The sequence below is a fragment of the Myiozetetes cayanensis genome, unplaced genomic scaffold (assembly GCF_022539395.1).
Source record: "Myiozetetes cayanensis isolate MyiCay16 unplaced genomic scaffold, myiCay2020 scf2-11, whole genome shotgun sequence".
Classification (NCBI taxonomy): domain Eukaryota; kingdom Metazoa; phylum Chordata; class Aves; order Passeriformes; family Tyrannidae; genus Myiozetetes; species Myiozetetes cayanensis.
This window is the reverse complement of record NW_026087411.1, coordinates 59,702,144-59,725,898: the sequence shown is the minus strand read 5'-3', so window position 1 is coordinate 59,725,898 and position 23,755 is coordinate 59,702,144. Positions and strand designations below refer to the sequence as shown.

The following is a 23,755-nucleotide window of genomic DNA, read 5'->3' as shown; positions in this document are numbered from 1 at the left end:
AATATTACTTCAAAGCTTCACATAAGTCTATGTAGTAAATAAAGTTAGACATAAAACAAGTTCTAAGAATGTTAGATCTATAAACTGAGTAATTACTGTGACCAAGAGATAAAGGCTTATAACCAAGAATTAGGCACATAACTTTTTAAAAAACAATCTATATATACTATTTTCTTTAATACTAAGCATGTCTATCATAAAACAAAACAAAAGCAATCCCCAATACCTTGGCATGATGTAAGTCCACTCCATACATGGAGAGTCTCTTTGCATTTTCTAGGAACTGGGAATCCGCTTGTGCTGGAGTCAAGCCCCTAAAACCATTGAATAAGCCTTGAGTTTACTCACAAAAAACTGAGTCAAAACTGAGTGCAATCCTGGAATGCAGATACATAGAAAAACCTCTGTTTATAAGGTATCAAGCATTTGTGCCCTACAGGTAGTGTTCTTTCAGAGCATATTGTTTTCCTTTAGCACAGATTTTCACCTTCACTCTTTCAAAACATTTTCTAGCTGTATGTTGCTTAAACTAATTGATGTGCTCAGATAAAAATATTTTCTCCAAAAATTCTCTTCAGAGATCTTAGTGAAGCTACTGTTCTCAAACTGAAATTTTCGAAAACACAAAACTAAGACGCTTTGGTTAAACAACAAACAATTTCCAAAGTAACAATAATTTCAGCTCATATTCTTAAAAGAACTGACATAAATGAGACAAAGCACGATGGCTTCATTTAATCCCTCTGTATCTGACACACCTGTGTGTTTTGTGTAGCTCAGCCACTTTCTCTTCCATTTCTTGAGTTTGATTGGGTGCAAATTGGAATTCACTGATATAATCACTTCGGTGTTCCTCTGGGTCATGATCACCCAGCTCAGCCTGCAGGGTATACGAACCAAGGAGGGCGTGAGTCACAAAAGAACAGGGCAGACGACCAGATACAATATCCTGACGAAGCTGTAGGCACAAGAAATACCTAGAAGACAAAGGATGGGGGAGGGGAGTGGGGGAAACAAAGAAGAATAGCGAAAAGTGTTACCAGTAGCAAATTAATAAGAGATATGACAGAATTCATCGACATGCATGTAATCATGAAAGAATATTTTAAAATAAGTCAATCATTAATGACTTGTTACACCTTACATTATTTGAGCATTATTATCACACAGTAAATTTCACTTCGTTTGTAAGAGTCAATGTTACTTTCATAAAAATTGTGAAAAGCAGGAAAAATTCTGATTTCCAATGTAAATTGTAATTGTAGTTTTAAATAAAAGCTTCCTTAGAAACTCCTTCAGTTCACGTTGTAGCCTGTGGGTATCTATGGTTTAAAAATAAAAAGCTCTGCATTTCTTTGACATTTCCCTTTGGCTTTAAAACTCAAACTTTTATATCCCTTGCAGTTCACAAGCTAATCAAGTCATGTAATACACAAAAGAAAATCTAGTTTAGTACTGAAACCATAATTACCTTCCTTAAACCATGTACGTATTAGAATTTAATATTTCAGGAACTGCATAGAGTCTTCTACCAAATTTAACAAGTTAACAATCAGCTTAACATTCTACAGATAGTTTTGTATGTAAAGGAAAAAAAAAAGTCTTACTAGTGAAACTTAAATTTTAAGGAGTTTAGCTTTAAGATATAACAGAATTGCTTTTATCAATTGAATGCACAATTGAAAAGCCAACCAACTCTCAGAAAATTTTCAAAGAAAACACAGCTTCTTTTAAATATACTCTGCACTAAATGTCTTAGACTATTTGTAGCAATATATCAACTGCATACTTGCGTAATTATCTCATTTTGAGCAGAAGACTGATCCAATGCAATGTGTAGTAGTAACATACATCTTGCCTCGACAGAGTCAGCTAGCATTAACCTAAAACTAATATTTAGGTTTTCCTAAAAAAATGAGTCAATTGCCTGCACTCAATCCCCAGTTATGTTAGTCTTACAATGCTACTTTTTAGGTGCCTAGTATCCACTGCATTCTAAGTATTTTCTATCTAAGAAGTTTGGAAGAGAATTATTTTATTATGTTTCATGGCTTTATTTAATGTATATTTTGCTCAAAACCACCAATGCCCTTGTTTGGTTTATACTAAAGCAGCAGACTGACAATAAACCACTTGCTTCTTTCAAATGCCATCACCCATATCTTACCTCCTGCCCAAATAATATCCCCACTTATCATTAAATTCTTCTTGCTCAGGTTTCTTCCAGAAGTTTTCACTTTACCTTTTCAACCTTGCTCCAAAAAGCATTTGATGTATGTAAGAACATCTATAGTGTACCGTATCCAGAAACTGAAGAATAAATTTTATATTGCTTTCCAATTAGATTAGTAGTAATCTTAAGTTTAAAATTAGGAACTGTGCATACCTAGTGATGTCTTCAGTCAATTGTGAAGGATCAGGGGGATAAAACTTCACATTAAAGGTGAATATCCAAGGTAAACCTAAACATGAGAAATATCTGATTGTTAATCTCAAATAAGTTGAAGCAAGCAAAGAGAGAATCTTACAGAAAAATGTTAGGCAGTCACATAAATCTTAATCACTGAAATCTCAAAGAATGTTTTTTTCTTTCTTTTTGCATAACATTAGTAAGAAGCATAGATTATTTTTATTAGCAACTCAGACACACAGTGAAAGATCAGCATGCTAAAAATGACTTTAAGATAATGTTTTACAGCAGCTTATGCAAATATCAGAAGACATTTTTAATTTGAAACCTATCATAATATTTTAACACTTTGAAGCTATTGTGTGTTCAAAGGCACTTGAATTGGTGTTTATTTCTAACTCTTCCAAGGATAACAATGTTGTCCTGTCTAAACTGAGTTGGTTTGAGACTGTACAGTAACTGCGAACAAGATGTCAAAATGAGGTCTGTGTTGTATATGACAGAAAGATAATAAATTATTAATTGAGAATGCATGAAAGACAAAAAATATTACCCATTCCCACTTTAAAATATTTTTCTGGTAAACACCACATTTAGCAAATACAAAAGCAATGGTATTTAAGTTTTAATTCTCGGGTGTTAGAATTGTTAACAACACATGCATCTTTTTAAGCAAAAGTGTGGTTAATACTAGATTAAACATTTGAAAAAGCATAAAATGTTGCCTTTAATCCTTGCTCTATTTTTAAATAAATTTTTAAGATTTGAAAACTAAGTCATACCTCAATAATTAAAACATGTTTTCAGAATGCTGATCTACCAGTATTGTAATTGGAAAGTACCAATACCTTACCAAAATATAGAACTTCCCTAATTCTAACAGGTTTTATTAAGGACAATGCAGATGTCCAACACAATGCTAGAAAAAAGTGCTAACATTTTTGCTTAAGATTATTTTCTTAAAAAACACCCCTGTTCTAAAATTTCACAACTATTAAAGGTAAAGAGGTACCTTGTGTCAAAATTCCTAATGTAAATTCCTAATGTCTTTCAATATTTCAAAAACTGTTGAGGTTTTTCAGACACTACTATTCACTGAAGCACTTCCATTTCTGTTCAAGAGTGAACCTCATTCTGCCCCTGGCTGCTAAGATACTATGTCTTTTTGAGAGCTCAGGGTTTTATTCTATCTTAACATTACCAGTTGTCAAGTTTGTGTTAGAAAAATGACAATTTTGTGTACAAAATACAGCAGAACTCCTTAAATGAGAAGGCCTAATTTATCATTGCATCATCTACTGCAATACACTGCAAAACAGAATTAAGACAAAAATATCTTTTAAAAAAAATCTAACACTGATTAATTTATACAGCATAACAAACACAGTTAAAGCTGGAATAGATTTACCTACTTCCATTATTAATCTACCAGGGAATTAGCATTATTTAATGAAAAGATGCTGATATTGAGTAAGCCAAACTGATAAATATGAGGAACTGGGCCAAAATACCTATGCAAAAGGCATTCAGGGAGAAATGTAACGTTAACAGGGCTGTGGGATGTGGAGAACTGGATGAAGGATGTGTGTCCTTCCACACAGATATTAAAACAGTCTTAAAGTTTTCCTGGAATAAAGCAGTGTTTCCTGGCATTAAGCAATTTTTCCTGGTCTAAAACTGCAGTTCAACTAGTCATATACGATTTCCTGTTTAACCTGTTGCTCATTCTTGTCAGCATTTCTACAGTTAACTTTCAGAAAGCAGAAGACCTAGACATGGTTTGAATAAAAAACAAAATTAAAAGAACACATTCTCTGTAAAAAGCTATAAAGTCCATAAATCCTCTGAGTGTATGGACTTCGAAAAATTTCATGTGTCTACTCATTCCATTGCTAATTTATTGAAAAAATAAATTGAAGTTGACTTTGTACTAAATATTTTCTAGACAGTTGGTGACCATATATTTTGTCTCATTATTGAAAGCACATTTATCCCCTAAATATAGACTAGCAAATATATTACAATGTACACAGTCTATACTTCTCACTAAAGCATACTGTTTATGGCTGCACAGCCAAGGCATTCAAACTTAATTGCCTTCACACAATAATGCACATTATTACTGGTTTTTTACTGAGTTGGTAGCCGAGGCAAAAAAAACCCACCCTAATTTAAAATTATATTTAGCATTCTGTCCCTCAAAAGGCTCTCTGTGTTTTGATGTTTAATAGTATGGGCTACAGAAATGTCAAAAATTTTTCTAGCCAGCTTGTTACATCAAAAATGCTTCTGTGGCAACTTTAGGCACATTCTTAGAGAAAAAGAATACAACAGAACCAACCAGCTAGCAGCATACAATTAACATGACTCATCCCTTTAAATGGGAAAAGTCACTAAGTTGGGTATTTTTCCAGTAAAGGCTTTTCCTGACTCTTACTCATGATCTCTCATGTGTCAACTTTTGCAGGAAATGTCTTCCCTTGGCACAGGTACTTAGTTCTCTTGAACAATAACAAGCTATACTCTAGTGTAATTAGCTTAGATCAAAATTAGCTACAACTCTTACACATATATAGTTATATATATATAAAATAAATTAATATAAAGTGAAGGGAACCTGCATAAAGTGACCACCATATTTTGGTATCTGAGCATAACCATATAATTGTTAGCATTAAAATCAGACTGATAGTCAGAGTTGTAAATTTAAAATGCAAGCCCTTTCTTAATTAATTCAAACTTCCCTTAGTACCACAGTCTACTGTGCCCTCACAACATCCAAACCATCACCATCTCATAAGATATACAAAGACTATGTGATATGGAAGTATTTTTTGCAGTAAACACACTAATTGTGCTGCAGACTAGAAAAATATTTAATTGACATAATATTACTTTTGGTTTAAACAGACAAAATCCCAATTTGAGATTTTTATAAGGGTGACCCACCCTCTGTGTCTGAGAGTTGACTGTTCCAAGGTGAGTTGCTACTGCTTGTACCATCACAAGATTCAAGCTGAGGTTCTCAGTTTTGCAAAAGCCTGAATCCATCTTAGATGTAGCAATTTTCAAGAAGATAGTGACAGAAATGTAATTACCCACCTGTCCCTGAAAGAAGTAATTAGAGGTTTTAACACATGCCAGTGGACAGCCAAGTACATGAGCTAAAAAAAGTCAAGAATTCATTTTCCTGAAGAGATCAGGCTGGCTGAAAGCAAACAAGATTTTTGTCACCTTTGTAGCCCTGAGAACAGAGACAGTAATTTGTGGATCATGTTCATTAGCCAAAATAACATCAGTAATTGCTGAGATCCCACATAACTGCCCAGCCAAAAGTCAACCTCTACAAATAAGAGATCACAGAGAGGGCCTGAGGACCGTGATGTAACAAGAGGCAGCCTGCAGAAAATGATTTAGGGAGACTACAGGACTATTATTTCATCTTCCCAAGTCACAGGCGGTACATACATGCCCCATGTGCAGAGCATTGGTGTTGCTTGCACTTAGGAGAGACAGAGATTGTTATAAATATTATGTTGCAAACTGATGTGCTGAACTACACTTCCAAATTTGTCACCTTTGTGTGCTCAGATTAATGTATTTGTCCAGATACGCTTATCTTGCATGCTAGTGCTTCAGTCTGTGCTACACAAGAGAAAAAGAAATGAGTTTCTTCAAATGGACTAATAGGTTTACAGGTATCTTAAACTGTATGAGTATTTTTGCACATAAGATTTCCATTCTTGATTCAAAGACAAATATATTTAGAATTAAGCCTGAAACAAAGAAAAGTCTCACTGCTTGATACCCTTGTATCTGGGGGATTTAATGTGTCTGCTGTACATTCCAATATCTGGAAACTTTATTAGACTGATTATGAGGAACATGACTGACAGCATGCCAATTACTTGCAAATTTGTGTAAGCAAGTTTCATTTAAAAATCCTTAAAATGGTGTTGTTACTTGTCTGTTTACTTTATTATGCCCATCAACTCTGAAGTACTATCGATTGGAGAAAAAAAACCTAGTCATGATTCCTAATTCAAGAAACTGGACTTGCTCTCTAATACAAAATGTAGGTCGTCATGCTGTATGAAAAAAATCACATCCCCTTAAAGTATTTTTTTGGTAGCTCATATGATACAGTATTAAAAAAACATTGTGTAGAGAATCCAAAAATTTTCAGGTCTGTTGTTACACTTCAAATTTTTGACGCTAATACGTAGGCCAGATAGCATGCAAATCACTACAGAAGACAAATAAGTATCAACAACATTTGTATCAACAAAGTTGATACAGAAAGTATCAATATTATGTCATTTATCAAAAACAAAACAGCCTTTAGCCCACATATCTGGACAACTAATAGGTTTTCACTAAAGACCTGCAGAACAAGAAGTTACAACACCAGTAACTTTTCCTTAATTAAAAGTATGGTTACTACTTCACATTCACCATTTTAATAGGTCTGGTTTGGTTATACAACATATATATGTTGGATCAAAAAAAAACAGTTTCCAAGGAAGTTTCTGTAACTTAGATTTCTGTACTGAAAATACAGACTACACCTTCCTAGTAAGGGATTTCCTCAATACGCAAAGATCTAAAGAAAACAAAATTAACAACACTATGATTTCTGGAAAAATTGAGTGTTGCCTTAAAACAATAGTAAAGAAACCATGTATTTATCATTATAAATAACACTCAGTTGTTCTTAATTACAAGTACAGTCAGTTCCTCAAATTACTGTTGTGTTGAAAGTGCAGACATGTAAATATTATCATCATCCTCTTCTCCCCACTTATGTTTCCTAACAGGTATTACCAAAAGGTTTCCATCAAAAACAAAACAACAACAGCAAAAAGCACTGGATTGGCCACAAATTAGTAAAGCAATGGGATGAAGTTCAGTAAGGGCAATGGCTGTCTAGCATTTTTTAATGGCTACTTATTTTGTGATATGTAGACTCAGGTAGAGTATCATCTAAATTTACTCTCCATAAAGTCCCCATGGAGAAGCTACCCCAGGCAGTGAAGAGCTTTGACAGATTTTTATGCTAACAGGGTAAAATAAATTATTCATCGTGTATTGAGTATAGGAAGTAGAAAGGCATTTCAGACAGACTCAGTCTGAAAAGCATTGCAGTGAGAGATTCCAAGATTATGCTCTCTATTCCATTTCCATTCTAGAAATGGACACATCAAAAAAGTCAGTGCTGGACTGATCACTATTGAAGAGTACACATTTTCTGTAAGATATATTAATTCTCTTTGTAGAGTTTCATATTTTTCTGGTGAGTCTTTGAAGTTATAAAGTCCTGTGGCAACAGTCATGACCACCTTTGCAAAATGACATTCTCCATGCAATAACTCAAATATCAGCACAAAGCTGAAAAGCATCTACTGTTTCAGAAGGCAAAAATATCAACCATTCTTCACATACAACGAAGGAAAATTTGGGGGCAATAGCTAGTACAATAATTAACTTCTACAGTAGAAAGATGAGTGACTCTCTCCTTCTTAGACAGTAGACAGAAACAGAAGATTTGCTTTCTCTTTTAAGGCTGAATGCATCGTTATCAGACAAAGATTATTTTAAACCTATAAGCATGCAATTTAGTCAACATCCAGGCTACTAAGTTTATGAAGAATATTTCTGTGAGGAAATAAAAGGAGCCTAACATCTGAATAAAGAAGTACTTACTTCGAATTTGTCTCTTGATTTCCTTTGAAGGATCTAGCCAGTTCTGAAAAATAAAAAGACAAAAACCCCCACACCCAGCATTTAAAATCCTCAATACAAAAAATATTTTAATATAATCTGTGCAACCTATCAAAATAGTTCATAGCATTTTACTTACTACTGATACGTGCAAAGAGACTGCACTGTGACAGATCATCAAAAAATTTAACTTTGGGAAGGGAGACTATGAAATCGGTCACATATATTTATCAGTAACTCCTGTTGACTAGTTTCACCCATACATGTTAGAAAACAATTTGTGTGAGAGACTAGAAACATAAGCCTTTTAACTACAGTTACTGTGAACTTAATTCTTAAAGTGTTTGAACCTTTATTTCTCATGGCCAGACACACATATTCAAACACATACAGGGAAGAAATACACTTGCACACAGTCAGCCTGACAGCAGGCCTTGCAACATTTCAAAGACAGAATGTGTGAGGTAGGGAAGAATTAGAAACCGACTTTCGAGGTCAAGGACAGTATCTGCTTTTTCCTAAACCACTGAAGGCATTAGCAGCTTTAAAGTCTGAGTGGACCCCTCAGTGCCAGCACAAATTTTGGGAAAGGCATACTTCTACCAATTTTTCTTGCCTAACTAATGGATACTGTGTATAATGTGACTCACCTTTTTCAGTCTATGGTACCAAACAAATTCCAGATGCAACACTGTTTCTCAGTACCATGTCCCTCAGTCTCTATTACAGGCTTTTGCACCCAAAGTCCAATTCACTTCAAGGAGATAAAAATGCTAGGCTACAGTTTCATATGTCTGTATGGATTAGGAGAACATGAAACTATGTTTTTGCAAAGTTTCTAAAGAAAATCTTTAAGACAGATCATCTCTGCTAATAGAAAATGTGGCTCCTATGAATATGACCCAAAATACCAAGTTCCCTGCTGTAAATGACTTTGATTCAAGGAGATTTCATCACAAGTGTAGCATGTATATATTAGATAAATACTATTTACAAATCAAATGCAAAACCCCCTTTTTATAATTTTTAACAATTTTAACGTAAAAAAAAAGAGAATACCACATCTCTTGCTTTAGGAAGTCTGTGACCTCTGCTTTTCATAGCTACTATGATTTTTCCAGAGGTGGCACAGTTCATAACATTGTTACAAAGCTTCACCAAAATTCTGGATACTATTTATTCTGCTTAAGTCAGAAAAAACTGCTATCTGTTGAAAGAACCTTGATGTGCAAAGACCTTGTAAGACAACATAAGTCTTCAAACAGTTTTAACCGAGACTCACTTCAGCTACAGTTATCATCCTAGGTTTTCAGTTTTGGCATGAATTCCATTCTGAAATTACACTCAACCATATTCTTGCAGTTACAAAGATAAGTAGAAGTAGCTTAAATTCTTAAATTTCAGATATAGCATAAAAAAAATACAGAATATAGTATGGCATAGCTACAGTAGAAAACTAGCATTCCTGAGTATATTACTTTCATTGCTTTTTATTTTATCACTATAAAGAAGGAGAAAAGAATGAACAACACAGAATACGATGGAGGATGAGAAGAATAATCCTTTCTTTACAAAAGTTATACACTTAATTTTCTGATTTTTCCAAATCTGAAATAAGCTTATTGAAAGCAGACTTTGCCACCAACTTTCATTACTGTTCTGTCAAATAAAATCAGATGCTTATATTCCATTTATAGGCATAATTACAGAGGTGGGGTTTTCTGCATCTCTGTCTTTTGTTACAGATAAAACAAATACCATGAAAGAATCTACCCTGAATTAGAGCTCTTAATGCAGAATAGACAGGTCTGTCTTTCAATGCAAAAGACAAAGTGTATACACACTACTTTTTTTTTTCTCCAGTAGGCAGAAATCTATTTGTTTAATTTGTGAATGGTAAAATTATAGATGAGACAAAGTAATGTATTGTCAAAGAACAACAACATGTTCTCTAAAATTACAAAAGTATTTTGTACAAATCCAGAAAGGCAGCACTTTCAGCTGGCACCCAGAGCATAAGAGCAGAAGCTTTTTAACACTTCTGCACGACAATTACAGTGTGAATGGAGCATTCATATGCTTTTGAGGGTATAATGCAGTGAAATCCCTAACTAAACTTTACACTAAGAAATTTAACATTTGTAAAAAAGAAAGAAAGAATTAATGACTAATTTGACTTAATTAGTTTTAAAGTGTGTATTAAAGCTAACAAAAATCAGTCTGATTTGAAGACATAACATCTCTCCCAGCTGCAGAGAACACCCATGGAGAAAAGTTAATGGGACTCCTCCTCCAATGGTACCCCAGTGGTACATTAGGGGGTAGCTCAAAAGAGTGCCTGGCATTCAGTTTCCACGTGCCACAGCTGCCATGGATTTCAACAGCTGGCTAATAAATGGGTGGCTGTGATGAGTCCACAAGAATGGAAAAACACATCATTCAGCATTTAGTACTGACTGACCTGGAGGTCAGAGATTTGTGTCATTTCAATCTGAAGAGTCAACAGTCATAACAGGAGAAAAAAATGCATCAGAAAGGACTGGTACTGAAGGAACTTGAACTTATTACAGAGATGGACAAAAAGCAGGGCCCTAAACCCAGAAAAAGTTCTGTGAGAGCAGGAGGTGGGAAATGCAAATCTGCCAGAGAAGAACTTACTTGTATGACAAAGACAAAATCCAAAAACTGTGGTTGTTTAGTCCTCATAAAAGATAGGACGAGATTTCTCTGGAAGTTTTTAAATAAAAGCCTACTGGTGCCCATTAATTCAGGGGAGATGTGGTCTGCTCTTCCTTTGAGTAAGTGCTTGACTTAGACTCCACATATAAATGAGGACCCCATTATCAGATATTTCTCACTTAATTTACGTATATACCTAATTTTTTAGTGCTGCTACAGTAACACTTCCACAGTTCTGGATAGGGAGCTCAAGGATTTATTCAGGCTAAAAGAAACATTTAGAGATAACTGGTCCAAGTACCATTTAAGAGCTAGTTTTGAATTACATCAGGTTGCTCAGGTTCACATCCAGTCAAATTTTTAGTATCTCCATGGATAAAGGCATAGGAAAAAACAGATGGGCTCTTTTTAAAGTAGGGAATTCTGGTCTCCTACACTCACATGACTGAAGAACACCAAAAAAATCTTAGTCCAATTAGAGGTACATTAAAAAAAAAAAAAAAGGACACTTAACTCTACGCCACTCCAGACTTTTCTGCTCTGTTTTCAAAAACCCAAGGCTACCTAGGATCTACTTATGTGGGCTATTTCCTGGAACAGCTCGAGGATCCCAGGTCTGCTATTAGACCTTTTCTCTCTTGCCAGAGATCAGACTGCTGTTATATGTTATTTTGCTGTACATGTATAGTTTTCAATAGTGAGCAGCAGAAATAAAGGGATATCAAGTGAAAGTAAAAGATAAAATTAAGTTTATGATATTACTCAGAAGATCAACTGAGATGCTCTTCATTACTACACCAAAGAAGTTTTTATTTCTAGAAATGGTTTACAAACCAAGAACAAAAATTATATATCTAAGTAAAAATACAAGTATGTGGGTATCCTTAATACAGAAGGATTGAGTATTTTGCTCAATACTGCAAAGAAAGTTTTGCAGCAAAGCAAATAACTCTAGAAAACAGCTGTATCTGAATAGAAGTTGACAGAAATTCAGATTTATTCAGACCACTTAATTAGACTTACTTTAAAACATGATAGTAGAAAAAAGAGGATGACAGAGAAAAAGCAAAAACTTCTAGACTATGTATAATGTAATGACGGTTCTGCTACAAATACAGATGAAAAAGAAATAAAATTTTTTCCCACTTCAATTTGCAGTTATTAGTCTGGATTTTTTTATGAAGATAAAGATGACCACAGGTATATCTTTATTTCATAGAGAAAGCAACAGCCAGCCCACACTGGGAAGACAAGGTGGTTTTTGATAATTAATGGAACACATGCCACCAACTCATTTAAGACTTTTCTCAGTTGAACAATCTAGATGGGCTCAACCATCTAGCATACAAGCAAGTGCAAAAGAACACTGAAAATAAGTTATCAAATGGTATTTAAGAGATCCTTTTAAACATAGTTATATCAATCACCACTCATTTGTAAAATTAGCATCCAGTATCAGTCATGGGTCACTTCTAGCCTCTTTACAAATGCCAACATTTTCTTTAAGCTTAAAATTAATAAGAAAAGAAATCAAAGAACTAATAGTCACAGACTTATGGGCTGGATTTCCTTCATGTTCCTGAATAAAGCATTCTTACACGTATTTGAGAAAAGGCAGCAAAATTCACTCAAGTGCTTGTAACAGTATACATTTAATAGAAAATACCTTACCAAGCTATTTGAGTGGAAAGAATGAAAAACAAACAAAACCCTCATACAGGCTTACCTTCTGTTCTGCAGTCTCATAAAACAACAGCCCAAAATAGTCCTTTTCCAGTAAATTGAGATGTTCACATACTTTATCAAACAGCACTTGTCCTTTTGCTCTTTTCTGGAGGTGGAAGGGTAGGGAAAGGGAAAAAAAAAAAAAAGGAAAAACACAGGAGAAAAAAAAGAGAAAATTACTATCAGTAAATCAGTAAAGTCCTTAATTACAGGTACTGTTATTTGGTGATATTATACAGGAAAACTTAAAATATCATTAAAGCAGATTATAAAGCTATACACTTTCTTACAATATGCTGTTCACCATATTTGAAAGCTATATATATCCTTGATAAAAAGAGAAGTTTCAATTTTTCTCAATGTATTAAAGAAAAAAATTTCTTGAATACACGAGGATAATTCAGTACCTAAATCAATTTAAATATTTTGCCCTATTAGGTACCACTAAATAGTCTTAGTTTTTGTAAATCTTTATTATTAAAATAATGGAAGACTTCTTTATTTGAGCCAACCTTTTCTATATTATCTTCTAAAAATGTAGTTTCTACAGTGTTCATTTCTATTCACTTCAGCATCTCTATCATTTTGGTATACATCTCAATGACTTCTGAATCGTGATATGGATGCACTGAAAAAATAAAGTGTGCTCTCCTCTTCAGGAGACAAAAAGTATTGTAGTCTTCTACTTTATAATAATAATTGAAGACTGCTCATCCTTGTAACACATTCTTAAAAAGTGTCCTAAAAAAGCTACTTGCTGTAGCTTGGTAGTACTAGACTTTAGCAAACAGCAGTTAGTGTTGAAGTTTTATCTGTTCTTGTAACCTTATGGCAGCCTCCCAGTCCCTAAAGGGGGCCTACATGAGAGCAGGGAGGGACTTTTTACAAGGGAATGTAGTGACAGGACAAGGGGTAATAGCTTTAACCTGAAAGAGTAGGTGTAAATTAGTTATTAGTAAGAAGTTCTTTTCTGTGAGGGTGGTGAGACAGTGGAACAAGTTTGCCCAGAGAAGCTAGGGTTCTAGAAGCAGAGAAGCTGGAAATGTTCAAGGCCAGGATGGATGGGGCTTTGAGCTATCCAGCCTAGTGAAAGGTGTCCAAGCCTAGCAGGGGGCTTGAAACTAGATCTTTAAGGTCCCTTCCAACTCAAACAATTCTATCAGTCTATGTTTCTTGTACCTGAAACCAGAAACGTAAACAAGGGCATTCCATATGACTGTAGTGCCAGCAATGAAAAGCAGGTCCCAGGCCCTGCCTCTGTGTTCCAGGTTTTAAGGAAAAGGATTGTTGTACTGGAGATGGCAGCTGACAGGAGATAAAGATTTAGAGCAATAGCTCCACACCACATACTCAGGAGTGGGAAATTAATATCTGAACGTGAATGGCATGCAGCCTCCCAGTTTGAACCAACTTCTTCATGACTGCTCTGCTGTTTGTGGCATTTGTCAATGAGGCCACAACACGGTCCTTTTCAGAGACCTGTCAGCTTATAGGAATTCTTGTATTTGCTTATCCTACGGATTTCAGTAGATGCCATACACTACTGCAATTCCACAGAAACGCCATCCACTGCCCCCGTGCAGGCGGCCCTGGCGACACTGCAGCCATTGTCCGTGCAGACAGTGGCAGAGAGCTCACAACGGGCCCCAGTTCAGCACGTGCCCTCAGCTCCACAGCACAGGGCGTTAAAGGCCAAGAGGGGAGGGAGAGGGGAGAAAAAGTATGCGCTGAACAAAGAGCGATGGTGTTGGTTTATTCCCTAAGAATCCAAAGCTTTATTCAAAATCACATTGTCCAGAAGACATTCTACTCACAAAGATCAGAAAGTTTTCAAAGGAACGAAATTATAAAATGAACACAGTCAGTAGCACAAGTATCACAGCGAGGCAGTGGAACTTAGAAGTCAGCACCAGGAATCTGAAATTTTTCCAGGACTTTCAAAAAATCTTACTCTTCAAGAAGACAGATGACTACTTCCCATAAGAGTCTGAAGTAACCACTTAATTTTCTTGACAGTTTCACCTTTAGCTTTAGAAGAAAAATTGCCAATATAGAAATGAGATAAATTAAAAGCAGGAAAAGTATAAGTAAGAGAAGGTTTGAAGAATCTTAACCTGCTTAGATGCACGTAATAGATAATCACTTTTTTTCCCAAGTCAATGTTCAGGTCAGTCATCACACCTTGCAAAGGCAAGTTCCAGTTACACATATTTCAGTAAAGGAAATATATTTAGTAGTGCAAAAATAATATATGCTATCATTAAGTTCGTATCTGGAATTACTTACCCTTTTTATAAAGTTCATATACTAAACCCCATAATTAATATAAAGTTTTTGACATATAGAAACATAAAGCAGACAAATCTACAGGAAATACATTGTGAGTGTAATAGTAAAATATTGCAGCTTCTTCCTACGAAGTCATAGCCAACACCGAACTTTTATACATTAGCAGTGTCCACTGTATCTTTAAACATCTTTTTGTCAATTTAGCGCTCTTGCACATAAGGAAAGACACCACCATGCCACAAAGCCTAAGTTATGTTAGCTGACACTACACAGCAGCACAAAGACATAGCATCAGAAACTGGTATTTATAGGGCTCTGTTCTGGATTCATGAAACTTCTCAGTACCAGCAATGGTTCTCATTATAGGATCCTACTTGTAAAATTGTAAGACCCCTGATTATTTCAATTTTAAAAATATATATTGAGATACAGTTTTAAAAATCTAAAAAGTATTTAATTTGCAAAAACTTTTCAAGTTCAATTTCGCTGTAATTCATTTGGGGACAGGTATTACCACACAGTTGTAATTATATGATAACATAGAACTTTTCTAGAAAAGGCCATGCTTCAAGAGACAGTGTCAATAAACAAGAACTGAAGACAACTATTGTGATCCAGAATTTTTTTAATAGAAAAGCAGGGGACTCTTAAGAAGGCAGCATCATGGTTTGCACAGGTTCTTACTATTTTAACTGGATTCCATTTCTTTTTCTACCAGGTGGTAGAATACCAATACCAATTTCAAGCCTGTATTTAGGCATCACAGATGCCACCTCATAAAGCAACCACTTCATAAAACCAGAGGCAGCACGTGTCTGTCCTTTACCTCCTCCCCACAAAAAGAGCAAACCAGAGCAAAGCAAATGCAGCAGGCATACACAAGGGAAATTTCTATGCAGTTGGGAATTAGCATATTATGCATCCATTTGGCTATACAAAAGTTGCCAGCTACAAATGCATCATAAACTTTCACAGTTACCCGTTCTGTTCAACACATTTATCAATGATCTGGATGCAGGAGTTGAATGCCCCATTAGCAAGTTTGCTGATGATACTAAACTGGGAGGTGATGTTGACTCTCCTGAGGGACAAGAGACCTTACAGAGGGATGTGGATAGATTGGAACACCAGGCAATCACTGGCATGAAATAAGTGCCAGATTCTGTACCTGGGACAGAATAATGCTGGGCACAAGAATAAATTGTGAGAGGATTGGCTGGAGCTCATCCCTTTGGAAAGGGATCTGGGGATGCTGGTCAGCAGCTGGCTCACTGTGAGCCAGCAGGGAGCCCAGGCAGCCAGGAGGGCAAAACCCATCCTGTGGTGCACCAAATACTGTTTAAGCAGCTGGACAAAATTAGTGATTTTCCTGATATATTCAGGTTGGTGTGTCCTCTCCTTGAGTTCTGTCAGCAGTTCTGGGGCCAACAATTTAAGAAGAATGTGAAGGTCCTTGAATGTGTCTAGAGGGCTGCAACAAAACTGATGAAATGGTTGGAAGAAGCGTCCTGTGAGGAATGGCTGAGGACTTCAGGCTTGTTTAGTTTAGAAAGAAAGAGGCTGAGGACTGGCCTCATTGCTCTCAACAGCTTCCTGAGGAGGGGGAAGAGGAGAGGGAGGTGCTGAGCTCTTCTCCCTAAGATCCAATAATAGAACATGTGGGAACAGTTCAAAGCTGCACCAGTGGAGGTTTAGATGTGACATGAGGAAGCACTTTTGTACCAATAGGGTGATCAAACACTGTAATAGGTTTCCTAGAGAGATGATGGATGCCCTAAGCCTGCCAGTGTTTAAGAGTCATTTGGACGTGCTTTGGTCAACCCTGAAGTGGTCAGGCAACTGGACTAGATGATTGTTGTATGTCTCTTCCTTCTGCCTCCTCCTCTCTCTAGCAGTACCTGCTGAGGAAATTTCTGACTTTTCTTCCCAGTGCTGCACTAGCAGAAAGGATTGAATGGGTCATCATGTCTTGGCCTAGGCATTGACTCTGTCTCTGTGTGGGAAGGAGGCATGTATCTTCTTATGGAGGTGAGAGTTGTGGCTCACCTGAAGACAATTTAACCACCTGAAGAAATCTGGAAAAAAACCTCAAAACCAAAGCCACAAGAAATCCCAAACACCCAACACAAAAATAAGTGAAGCACAATTTTTTTTGAAGTGTTCAGTGTTTATCCAGTTTAGCTGGGTTTCTACAGGATGGCAAAGTCCCACATCTCTACACTTAGCCTGATGCAGGACATGCTCTCAAACTGAATGACTGCAAACATTTTGAGGTCTGCAATACCTGTTATTTCCCCGGGGAGTTTTTTTGCTCTTTGTACTCATTTTTAGAAATGCCTGAGCTGTTTCCCTCAGAGAAATGTAACAAGAAACAAGAGCCTGAGAACAACAGTATTGCATCAGAGCAAGGGTCCATCTATCCCAATACTTGGTCTCCAAAAAGGCTAACCACAAATGTCTAAAGGAAAGCACATGAGCAGTGCAAGTCTGCTTCTGCCAAGATCCTGTGTGTTCATAGGCCTCAGGATGTGGGAACAGCCTCCCGTGGGAACCCACACTGTCTCCTCGCCAAGAGCCCCCAGGATGTGTCTTGGCTGAGCCTGGGGCCTTCAGTCCCTGCTTGAGCCATGTTGTAGGTGTGTCCGTGTCTGACCCCATCTCCTGGATGGGCCTGGGACCTACACTGCAGAGAGCTGCTCTCCTGGACAGGTACAGTTTATCATGCATAGCTATATGCATAACACAGCATAATTATTATATTCCCTGTGCTCACCATGAGTTGAATAATTATAAGACTAGAATCTGCCTGAAATGTCAGGGGTTTTCAGCTCTAAAAACATTTTTAAAGACATATCACAAAGGCTACAGGTGGAAAAGGTATTTGATTTCATTTTATTTTTCTCAATCTGTTTAACAACCAGTGCTCACAAGCATTAACACAACCCACATCTGCAGCCAGGCGACTATCCTGATGTATTCAGATTAGTTTTTCCTCACCTTGAGTACTGTGAGCAGTTCTGGGGCCCACTATTTAAGAAGAACATGAAGGTCCTTGAATTCCTTGCACTCTTCAGTTTTGCTTAAAACAAGCAAACAAACAAACATCCCTTGCAGTGTGACAAAGGCAAAGTCACAGAAAGAGAAACAGGATTATGGGCCAGGTAATCTCTCTATCGATCCTTAACTCTCAGGAAACTGATCATACACAAAAGAGCAAGAGATGTGCAATAGCTTGGGGTGTTTTCAGAAGTATGATACATATCGATGACAAACATTTTTTTGGCCACAAAAAACTGCTTTGCCATGCTTCTTGGCCAGTGATGCATGAAAAGTGCTCTCATGTCAGTCCCACACTTCTGCTGCCTGCAGGAAGAGCTGAAAAGTGGCAGCTCCTGATGGTGCAGCCAACCTGAAACCCTTTCAAGCATGGGCTGCTCTGCACAAGCAAGAACCTCTGGAGAAAATGGAACCAAGGGAATAGAGGAGCTCTCTCCTGCTACAAACTTGTAATGGCAAAGAGACAGGGAGAGCCAGGGCATAAGTGGTGCCTTGGGGGTGCAAGAGCAGCAGGAATGAATCTACCTAAGATGGCCCAAGGCAGCCTGGCAAGGGGCCATGCTCAATGCTGCACAGGAAGGCAAAATCCCCAGGGACTGAGATGACTTCACACATAAACATTACTTTCAGTGGTGTCTGTTGAATCTAGATAGATATTTTAAAAAATGTGCCAAATTTAACATCATCCCTCGTTTTTTCTAAATAAAAGATGTCATAGTTTCAACAGACCACTTAGTGTTTGAATAAACCTACTCTACACATCTGAGCAGTCAGAAAAAAGATTGGCAAATCAAAACTCAACTATAATTAAACATCTGTTCCATATCAACAGCAAACTGTAGGCAACTACAAAGTCTATGTCAACTCCAATATATTTCACTTGTTCATACGTGCATAAAATACGGTCAGTGCTGGCATCCTTTAAATGTCTTTTGTCATAAATACTTAATTAGACCACTGACTGAATGCAGTAAACAAACCCAATAGGATCTTCATTTGCTTCTAATTAGTAATCATTATGCACTTAGCACTTCTTTTTGTTTGTTTAATCTGTTACTCTTCACTAAAACACCGTTTATATTTAAAACAGAAAATCCGAATGAGTCTTTACTGCAGATACCAAATTTAATGATAATTTCCTTATGACTAGCTAGAAAACCACAGAACAGGAGGGGAAAAAAAGGAAGTTTATTTCCCCCCCACGCAAATAAGAGGCACATGCAGATTACCATAAAATATTAATAACTTATGCCTCCCACAGATGTCAATTATCAGAAAAGGAACAGGTCAAAATTATGTCACTTGCACTGTGTTAAGAAAAATTAAAATTGCTTCTAGAAATTAAGTCCAACATTACAACAGCATATTCGTTCAAGCTATTAAATCTCAACTGCCATTAGATCTCCGATACAACACTACTGAATCATGAACCTAGGTTATTTTATCTTTTAACATGGTTCTGTCATTTCAAACAAGAACAAAGATTCAGTCACTTACAATTTTTGGCAAATACCATTCAATAGCTTTTATCTTCCAATACTTCTGCAAGCCTGTGATATACTTACACACTTTTATTCCTGTAAGTGAACTGAACTCTCAAGTAATGAAGAGGAACAAAGTTTTTTAACAGCTTACAGCCTATGAAAGTTGTTTTGAGTCATGCTGCTCCAGGACTATTCACAACAGCTTCTTCCTCTTTCCACCTCTCCAGGCATTCACACATTACTCTGAAGAGTCTGAGGCTAAGCTGACATTATCTTTAAAAGTTACAATAATTTGAAGCTTAAAATGATTAAATTAATTGCACATGCTTTATGAATGCACATAGTGTGTACACGTAAGTCATGTTTAAGTATAATACTTCCATGCAATACTATTTTGTGATTTATTTCAGAAGATTCCTTTAAAACTTCAGAACACAGAAAATCAACCTATTTTGTTGATATGCAATGTGTGGAGTTAAAGAACTAGAACACTAAAAGTTAAAGGAATTGAATATAACACTTTAATGGAGGATATTCTGCTGCTTTATAAAACTTTACACGTTCCAAAAACCAATATAAAGTAAGTTGGAAGAGTGGCTAGTATAGAAGTTCACAACACTACTCCCACTCGACGTTTTTAATTCCTCAGAGCAAGTAGCCAAGATGCAGAATAATTACTTATAGACCACAAGACATTTTATCAACTATCCAAGATCACAATCAGCATCTGAATTACATCTGATTACAATGCAGCACTGATGAACTGACTGCAGATCATTTCTGAGAAAGATCAAAAACCACAAAACACTACAGTGAGATTTCAAATGGCAATGAACTGAGGAACAGGTTTCACTCAGTACAAGGTTAAGGTTCATTATGATGTCAGCTCATGGACTTCTGGGCAACACCTTAGGCGGTGTACCTGTACTGTCATTCAGTCAAGCATATTGAGAGAAGCTATACTCAAGAAAGACACTAAACTAGGCCCTTCAAATTTACATGTGTGAAAGTAAAAGTACAAAGACAGATGAGAAGAAAAAAAAAATATCACAAAAGAAGCCAAAATATCCATTCAAACAGTTCCATAGATAAAGAATTACTGACTTAAAATTCAAAACGGCAAGTTGATACCAGTCAGGAGATCTATTAAGGCAAAATAAAGAGCTCTAAGGGCAAATGAACAGATTACTCTCAAAGGTAATAAATTAATTTACAAAGTAACCTTCAAAAAAAGACAAATATCTGAGATTTGCTTTATGTTGGAAGTCAAACATAACCATGTCAGGCATGCCCTGGGCAATGGGAAAGACATGCAAAAACAAGCCAGAAAAAAATACCTCCACTGTCAAACAACACTAGGTGGCTGCAAAAAAAAAAAAAAAAAAAGTAATTATCAATATACAAAACATACAAATGGCAAGGAAACAAGAAGGGTACAAATGTAACTGTACTCCTACAGCATTTGATGCCAAATTCCGAACTACGGGAAAACTGCATCAAATTATAGTTATTTGCAAGGATGTTTCTATATCACCTTGAAAACTAATTCACCATGAGTGAACTGTTCTTTCCCCCCTCCACAATTTCATGCATAAGCTTACTATCTCAACACCTTAAAGCTATATTGTTTCTAATTGAGCATCTCCCATTCATTTCTATTTTGGACCACTCACCAGCAAATTTGACAACATATCAGAGAGAAGACATACACACAAATTCACCTTCAGAAGGTTTTGTCCCAAAAGCAGTTTTTCTTCAATCTAATGTATCTCTCAATGCATTCTGCAAATCACATATACTTTTTCCCCAAGAAGTGCTTTGACTCAATATAGATTCCGAGAAAATGCCTCATTATGCAGAAGTTTCGCCAATTTCATTTTAGCTAGACTTTAAGTTGTAATAAATCCCTTTTTATTAATGTAATAGATGCTAAGTTTCCACATGTACTTAATGCGTTCCAAATAAATTTAAATAGTTCCAGGTAGAACAAAATGTACATCCATGCAACTCTTAGTGCTATAACTAAGTTTATAATTGGATTGCAATTTGTACTGTCTTATCTTTTTTTTTTTTTTTTTAGATAGTATATAATCAGAGTTTCTTACAAATACTGGCTTCCAAATTTAACTCCCTTCTGAAGAATCCAGGGTAAAACAAAAGTGACACAGTGAAAGGATATATGATTTCCTTACGCAAAACCTACTTCTAACCCTGCCCTTTTCAGCTGGTGATAATGTAGCATTAACCCTTGCTTACAGGGAATCTTGTCTTCCTAAGACAAGAAGACCCTTGAAAACATAAAGGATATTACAAACACCATTCTGTGGTTGCCAGTATGTCAACAAACACAAATTGGCTTCAGTCATACTACAATTACAGTACTTCACCTATTCACTTAAGTTAATCTCTCTACCTGTCTCATCTTTGTACTACGGAACTCAAATGTTTCAGAATATAGCTTGTCCTAGTTACAGGGGCTGGGACCAGTTTATCGCCATGTGGGTATAACCAAAACTGTGTATTCTACACCCTCTGTGTCATTTCTGATGGACTGTTAATAATGGATCGTTTGCAGCAGATGCTCAGGGCACACCTGACACCTCAGGCTACAAGTTGGGAGTATTTCTTTGTCTTCACACCAATGACTCAGCTGTGACAACTCCCCTCCAGGGAGGCATTAGCACCTTCAAACCCAGCCTGAGGGGTCATCTGCGCTCATGGGCCATGATGAACTAGCATAATAGGCAGCTGAAACCACCTACATCAAAGATTCCAAAAATATCCCATGACCCAGAGTTAAATCAGGCACTGTGAAACTCCCTACCCTGGGGGAGGTACCACCTGAACCTGAGCATATAAAATCTTGGGGTTTGTGGCCTTGCAGTACTACTCCTCAGAACCAGAGGAGGACCAGAACTTGAACAGGACTGCAGCCATCATCCAGACCAACAGGTTTTCCTTTCCATTTACTTTACACCCTATGGGGCCACGTAGTGCTCAGCACAGGGACTAATGAACACTGTTCTTTTCTTATTCCAGGGTGCTGGGTTATGTATCTGCCTTTGTGGGTTAAAACCAGTTTTCTCTGTATCAGTGCATTCACTGTGATCTTTTTAGTAAATTGTAACTCTGACTTGTAATCTCTCTTGAGTTGGGTTCATTTCTCCCACCATTTTACTTACAAACCAACACAAGCCGAACTCAATTTTCAGCAACTTAGGATTTCCAGCTCCCACTTGATAAATATGAAATTTCTAAAAATATTTAGTGAAGCATGGAGAGCCTGGTCCAGAACAATCTCTACAGAAGTTTTGCCCCTTAGTGTAAATCTCAGCAATAATACATTGTAAAAAAATAATTCCAGGTGAACTCTTTCATTAAACACCAAACTTAAGCAAAAGCTAGAACCTTTTTTCCAATACAATTGTTTTATGTGTTTTTTAAAGCTCACCAGCACCTTACTGAGTGGAAATATCCATTTTTTAAGCTTGAAAAAATTCTTTTTACATCCAGTCATCTTTGAGAATTTTATCTAATTTAATTTGTACTGAACACATCACCCAGCAAAATAAAGAACAAAATCAGCTTCAGTGTTGGGCGGGGGAAAGTGAGGACAGAGGATGGTTGTACTTTTTTTTTTTTTTACAAGACATTATAGAGAACAAGGTTTTGTTCTTTCCATATCCAAAATTAAAAACTCATGCTATAAAAAATTAAGTAAGTGTTTTAAAGCACTGGAGCTGAAGAAATGTGGCCACAAATATGTCTAAAACTAAATTAGGTTAACAAAGCAAAAGGGAATATAAGCAGGATAGAAATCTAACTATCACATGGACAGCAGTTTAGAGAGCAGTTTCTGGTCTACTGAAATGGTATTTCTTCCTAAGCACACAGACTATTGTTAGTGAATATTCTGTTCTTTCAGGAAAAATTAAAAACAAGATGGACAGAGAAAAGAACGGAAATTAAAGTAAAACAACTGTCAGAACTGCACAGCTAAAACCTGAATCTATTCTTAGATTTCTTTTTAAAATAAGGGAAAATAGAAGGAAATAAAAGAGGTAGTTGTCAGATTAAACAACTGGCACAGATCATGGAATTCAATGAGCAGTAACAAAAGAGAGCTGCTATTTCAGAAGCTGTCAATAGAAACTGCTAGAGATATTATGCCTGAACTCATCTATTCAGACAGTATGAAGTATTGAAATGCAGTCTTCCAATTGGTCTTAATTATTTAGGGATTTATTGTCTTACTTCAAATTAACAAAAAAACAAGATAAGAACAGGTACTTGGACAACACTGATAAATAACTGAGATGTTAAGGAACTCCTTTTTCCTAAAAGAAAAAAAAGATGAGAAGTAACCTTCTTGCTAAAAGGGCAATATACA

At 36.3% G+C, this 23,755-nt stretch overlaps 1 protein-coding gene across 13 annotated transcripts in view; it reads right to left on the bottom strand.

The window, feature by feature from the left end:
• The window catches only part of EPB41L2 (erythrocyte membrane protein band 4.1 like 2), a 111,976-nt gene that overhangs the window by 35,420 nt on the left and 52,801 nt on the right, over window positions 1-23,755 (bottom strand). For all 13 annotated transcript variants that reach the window (XM_050314575.1, XM_050314574.1, XM_050314583.1 and 10 more), the window contains 5 exons: window positions 12,537-12,641; window positions 8,114-8,156; window positions 2,387-2,462; window positions 759-977; window positions 227-314 (listed from right to left, as the gene is read on the bottom strand). In XM_050314575.1, coding sequence (XP_050170532.1) covers window positions 227-314; window positions 759-977; window positions 2,387-2,462; window positions 8,114-8,156; window positions 12,537-12,641 — 531 coding nt within the window. The remainder of the gene's footprint in view (window positions 1-226; window positions 315-758; window positions 978-2,386; window positions 2,463-8,113; window positions 8,157-12,536; window positions 12,642-23,755) is intronic.